The following is a 6207-nucleotide window of genomic DNA, read 5'->3' on the forward strand; positions in this document are numbered from 1 at the left end:
AAATCCAGTAATCGCAATGTGCTGCTTCCGACCGTATCGAAAAATGATCAAGGGGTATTATCGACTCATTATATCGTAAGTTTGATATTGACTTGAAAAATAATAAAGTTTTAAATAATTTCAGAAAATTCTCTGCCCATCCAAAAGTCATGTTTCTGGAAGGAAGTTCCGACGAAGTTGTTAATTTGTGAATAGTTTGAAAAGAAACGGGTTGATTGAAAAAATATTTAATGATCATTATTTTTTTCTTGTTTTCAACCTCGATGAATAAAAAAAATTTACATTTATGTCAAAATTTATTTGAATCTCACTTGTCAAAAAGATAATTTTAAAAAATAGTTCCAGTTATTCACATTCTCAGTTTAATTTACAAACGACTGTTTCCGGCCCAGATCAGCCATCCTGGAAGCTTGACCCAGTTTGGAACCAAATTGGCGGTGGTATTCCATCCCAAGCGCTCCGCAATAATGTTCTTCCCACTTTTTTCTTTTCTTTGCTCTCAGAAAGAACACTACTGTATTTTCAAATTATTGCACGCGCCTTTAATACAGTACCTCAACATTTATTGAATTTTTGTCTTTTTCTCTTATTTTTTCGCTTATTTCTGTCTAATTTTGTGTAATTCTTATAAATCTTTAATTTATTTTTTTTATAAAATAGAAAAAAACAGGCAAATAAGGCCCGAAAAAAACCTTCTGAGGTACGGTATTTAAAGGCGCATGCATCAATTTGTTGTTTTCGCTGTGCGACCGACGATGCGATTTTGAGTAAATTTTCGGCCACAACGTGCATTGATTTCGGACGAGAGTAATATACATTTTCGACTACGGTTTTAGGGGATTTCGGATTTTTTGGATGTTTTCGGAAGAATAGGAGAATGCATAACTTTTTAAATATTTTAATGCAATTAAATGTTTTGGTCAGGGTCTCTCTTTAAAAAAAAATCTGAAAAGTATGAAAAAAAAACTAAAAATTCTCTTAAAATCGTAAAGTTTCCGTTTTTTTTCTCAAATTTGTAAATTCCAAGCATTTTTCTTCAGAGTATGTCCCAGGTGTATATTTGTTTTAAAAAATGAGCGAAAAATTCCAACAAAGGAGCGAAAATTCTAGTCGACAAAAAGTATAAGTATAATAAACGAGTCAAATTTTCAAGCCAATGAGACAATTCTAGCAAATGATCTTCTAGCAATTGAGTATTTGCCCTCTTTTCAGGTATGTTTGGAACGGAATTCGAAATTTCTCAAAATCAGAAAATTCCGAATATCCGAAATTTCGAAAAGCGGAATTTTAGAAATTCCGAAAAGTTCCAAAAAGGCCGTTCCGAGCATCACTGCCTCCTATAAGAATTTCATTTTTATCAACTCACCAACGAAACCAAACCCGGCAACCATGCCAATAGACAGAAGAATATAGTCCGTTTAACAGAAAGAAATGATTGAGCAGATGATAACATTGCAGTTCGAAAGCCAATTAAAAGAATTTGAGATAAGATCCAATTCTGAAGCGCATGGAGATGAACTGCATCGAGAACATGACAGAATGGTGTGGATATTAGAGTGCATGGACCGAAGAAGACCATTGCAAGGGTCTCATGACATTGAATTATTCTGGAATATATGAAACATAGAGATCATCGAAACAAAATATCATAGAACTACTAACCTTTTAATTGTTAATAGTAGAGTAACTGAAATTAAACAATCGTTTATAAGAGTATAGGTCAAAAGAATGCTGAATGTTTTGTGAAGTTTTTGGAAATTTTGAATTATCATATAAAGTAAGAGACAGTTCAAAAGTAGTCCAACCGAATTCAGTAGTACTTTTATTGTCATTAGAGTTATTGCAAGAATCTGATGGAATCCAGAAGAGGAGCCAACAAATGTGGCATTTGTGGAATAATAATAGTTAGATGAGTTCATTTTTTTGTCTGAAAATTTAAATGATAAAAGATAAGCTGTTGAAAAAGAAAGACAGGTTCAAAACAGTTGTTGAGAGGGAGAGAGAAAAACAAATAGAGAAACAATGGAATGTTTATGATGTGTATTTTGTAGTTTGTAGGAATGTTGAAGTTATGCAGGAATGTCATGCTTCAGAATTACAGAATCTAAAAACATCAGAATATTAAAATATTTTAACTTCATAATTTTAGAATATTAGAATTTTAAGATTTCAAAGTCTCAGGATCTCAGAATCTCAGAATCTCAGAATCTCAGAATCTCAAAATCTCAGAATCTCATAATCTCAGAATCTCAGAATCTCAGTATCTCGGAATCTCAAAATTTCAAAATTTCAGAATTTCAGAATTTCAGAATTTCAGAATCTCAGAATTCCAGAATTTCCGAATCTCATAATCTTAGAATCTCAGAATCTCAGGAACTTAGAATCTCAGAATTTCAGAATCTCAGAATTTGAAAACTGCAGAATCTTCGAACCTAAGAATCCTTCAGAATCGCCGGATCTTTCCTAATAATCGTATCTTCAGAATCAGAGTCTCAAAATTTCAGGATTTTTTGAACACTCGAGTGCACTCAAAATCTCATATTTTCAGTAAAATTTGCGACAAAAAATGCTGGAAAATCTAAAAGACCACAAAGAAAACAAGTAAAAACGCTCTCACAAAAGAAGTTAGCAACTTTTGGAGGAGCTTCAGTTTATGAGATCAAGAACTAAAAAATATATTGATAATTAAAGTTGGTCGATAATCTCCAAAGCAAAAATGTTAGCTGAAAATTCAATTAGATAGGAATTTGGAAGATAGAGAGAAAAGCAATAAAAGTTGGTACGGGGAAAAATTGAGATTAAAAACAATAATGGGATACTGTAGGTTTCAAATAAACTATCCAAAAATTCAAAAAAACTTGTACAAAACTTGTTTCCTGTTGGTGTGCAAACAAGATGAAGCAAAATTCAGAATTCAAAATTTTCTTTAAAACTCAGAAAGTCAAATAAAACGTAGGCTGACAACAGGAAACGAAGAAAAAACCTACTATCTTCTTTTCTCTTTTTTTGTTGAAAACAGTCAACAGGAAGGGCAACTTTTCAAAGAAAGTTGCCGCCTGCTGGACTCGAACCTGCGTATCACTGGCAAAAGCTAAGTGTGTTAACCGCTACACCACAACTCCAACAGAGAGCTTTGGAGTTAAAATTGAATATAAACTTGCAACTCCTTGAAAGAACCGAAGAATGAATGACGGAGGCGGGGACAGATTTTCGGTGCTAAAAGAATTCAAGGGAGGGCAAAAATCATAGTAAAGGAGAAAAGATCGAGTACATATAATTTAGAGAAGATTAGTGACGATTTTCGTTTTATTTTCCTTCTGTTTTGTTTCGGGGGAAGAATAATCCGTGGTGTGGGTCATAAGGAAGAACGAAGGGAGAGGAATCGCAGTAGAAGAAGCCAATTTGAAATCTAGAGTGGAGCTGGAGATGACAAAAAAGGATTAGTTAATGTGAATGAATGACGAGAAGGAAAACGAGATGACTGGAAAAGAAAAAAGTTATTTTAAGAGGGTGAAGATCACACGACAAAAGGGACCGCTGATGGCGAGTTATGGGTTTAAAAATGGGTCAAAAACCAAACCGAAAAAAAAAGAAGAAAAAAGAGAGAAAATGAAAAGTTGAACTCGTGGGGACCGAAAATAACCAAAAATGGGTTAGGGAGGGTTTGGAACAGGGTCAAAAGTAAAAATGGGAAATGTGATAAATGGGCCCCCACACTGTCAATTTTGAGCTTAATTATCTGTGCTGCTATAAAAGATACCAAAAATGTGTCAACTGATAAAATGTTTTTGATATTATGATAAAAAATTTTTTAGTTGAAAACTTTTGTCTATCTTTTATAGAAAACTAGATATATGGGTTGAAAGTGGGCAAGCCATTCTTTTACAGGTCTTTTTGTAATTATGAAATTTGAAAATTCTGGCAACTTGGAGATTTTAGAATTCCAGGATTTTCAAGCCATTCGATTTAACTATCAATTTTGAGATATCTTTAAACTCCAAAACTCTAAAATTTCAGGGCTTTCAGACTTCAAGATTTGAATACTACATTACTCTGAAATGTTATCAAAATTCAACTCTGACTATGGGATTTTCAGAGAGCGAGATTCTTAAACATGTTTTTTGGACGCTCTTGCCAAGAATATTTCAAAATTCAAGTTTCGAGAAGTCGCAAAACATTAGGGATGTTGCACCATTGCGCTATGAAGTCGCCCCAACTGTCTTGAACCCTAATTATCTCGATTTCTGTGAAAGATATAAAAAAGTTGTCAACTGATAAGTTGCTCATTATAATATCACCAATATTTTGTCAGTTTACGATTTTTTGATACCTCTCACACGAATCGAGATAATTGAGCTCGAAGTTTCGGTGTGGGCTCCTATTAGAGGAAACGGTAAGTTTGAAATTTTTGGAAGGTAAACAGTACTAAAAATCCATGTTTTAATTGAAAAATATCATCTGACCACCTAACTCGCAAGTTATACAAGTCAGTTATAATTATATTTTTCATTAAACTTGTCAGCGAAAAAAATATATAGAAGACCGCTGCATAGAAAACACTGAAACTCATTATAGCGATAGAAGAAGAAACGTTAATAAGGTCCTATTTTATATTCTTGGAAGTAATGTGACAGAAAATGTGAAATGAACAGAAACAACTGATTTATTTATTTTTCTCCCGCTAACAGATTTTGGTTTTTGTGCTGGTAAAGGAATGCATTGTAGTCAGCTACAAAATTTCAGCTACAAATTTTTAGCAGAATTGTAACCTTTTTCAAAAAATTCAGAAAAAATTTTAAGGAAAGAAGAGAAGACGTTTATGGGAGTTTTCGTTGAATTGACCGCACGAAATTTCATTTTGTCAATTCCTAAAAATGTTTCCTTTTTTCTAGAGGGGCCACTTGTGATGTCTGTTTTCGACAGAAAAAGGAATAGTGATAGACTAGTTCACACGAAACGAATGAATAATTGAGACGAAAGAATTGGAGGAGGGGGATGAACTAAAATGGGCGAAAAAGGAGAAGCTATAGAGTTACGAATGGAGGAAAGAAAAAGGAAAGAGAAATTAATTCCCTTCTGTGTGTTGGAGATAAAAAAGAAGAAGAAAACAACCAATTGGAGACTTTGAAATGAGATTTCGAAGTGACCAATGCTCTGTTGGAACTTCTTCAAGAAACTGTTTGGACTAATCATTGCGATGCTTTTTGTGCTTTGATTCTAGTTTGGGAGAAGCTAAAAAATGTTATTCATTGTTTTTGAAAAATTTCAGAAGCTCAGAATCTCATAATCTTAGAATCTCAGAATCTCATAATCTTAGAATCTCAGAATCTCAGAATCTCAGAATCTCATAATCTTAGAATCTCAGAATCTCAGAATCTCAGGAACTTAGAACCTCAGAATCTCATAATCTTAGAATCTCAGAATCTCAGAATCTCAGAATCTCAGAATCTCAGAATCTCAGAATCTCAGAATCTCATAATCTTAGAATCTCAGAATCTCAGAATCTCAGGAACTTAGAATCTCAGAATCTCATAATCTTAGAATCTCAGAATCTCAGAATCTCAGAATCTCAGAATCTCAGAATCTCAGAATCTCAGAATCTCATAATCTTAGAATCTCAGAATCTCAGAATCTCAGGAACTTAGAATCTCAGAATCTCATAATCTTAGAATCGCAGAATCTCATAATCTCAGAATCTCAGAATCTCAGAATCTCAGAATCTCAGAATCTCAGAATCTCAGAATCTCAGAATCTCAGAATCTCAGAATCTCAGAATCTCAGAATCTCAGAATCTCAGAATCTCAGAATCTCAGAATCTCAGAATCTCAGAATCTCAGAATCTCAGAATCTCAGAATCTCAGAATCTCAGAATCTCAGAATCTCAGAATCTCAGAATCTCAGAATCTCATAATCTTAGAATCTCAGAATCTCAGAATCTCAGGAACTTAGAGCCTCAGAATCTCAGAATCTCAGAATCTCAGAATCTCAGAATCTCAGAATCTCAGAATCTCAGAATCTCAGAATCTCAGAATCTCAGAATCTCAGAATCTCAGAATCTCAGAATCTCAGAATCTCAGAATCTCAGAATCTCAGAATCTCAGAATCTCAGAATCTCAGAATCTCAGAATCTCAGAATCTCAGAATCTCAGAATCTCAGAATCTCAGAATCTCAGAATCTCAGAATCTCAGAATCTCAGAATCTCAGAA

General features: G+C 33.7%; 2 protein-coding genes across 2 annotated transcripts in view; one reads left to right on the plus strand and one right to left on the minus strand.

The window, feature by feature from the left end:
* The window catches only part of CBG05163, a gene marked incomplete at both ends in the record, with an annotated part of 3804 nt that extends 1885 nt beyond the window's left edge, over positions 1–1919 (minus strand). The window contains 2 exons of the mRNA XM_045243686.1: positions 1367–1607; positions 1663–1919. Of these exons, the coding sequence (XP_045092867.1) occupies positions 1367–1607; positions 1663–1919 (498 nt within the window). The remainder of the gene's footprint in view (positions 1–1366; positions 1608–1662) is intronic.
* A 1729-nt stretch (positions 1920–3648) lies between these two features.
* Positions 3649–5911, plus strand: CBG05162 (the record flags this gene model as incomplete). Its single annotated transcript, XM_002641206.1, has 3 exons — positions 3649–3652; positions 4313–4393; positions 5502–5911. 3 exons carry the CDS (start codon positions 3649–3651, stop codon positions 5909–5911), a joined length of 495 nt encoding a protein of 164 aa, XP_002641252.1.
* Positions 5912–6207: the final 296 nt, after the last annotated feature.

The sequence above is a fragment of the Caenorhabditis briggsae genome, assembly GCF_000004555.2.
Source record: "Caenorhabditis briggsae complete genome, chrIII, whole genome shotgun sequence".
NCBI lineage: Eukaryota > Metazoa > Nematoda > Chromadorea > Rhabditida > Rhabditidae > Caenorhabditis > Caenorhabditis briggsae.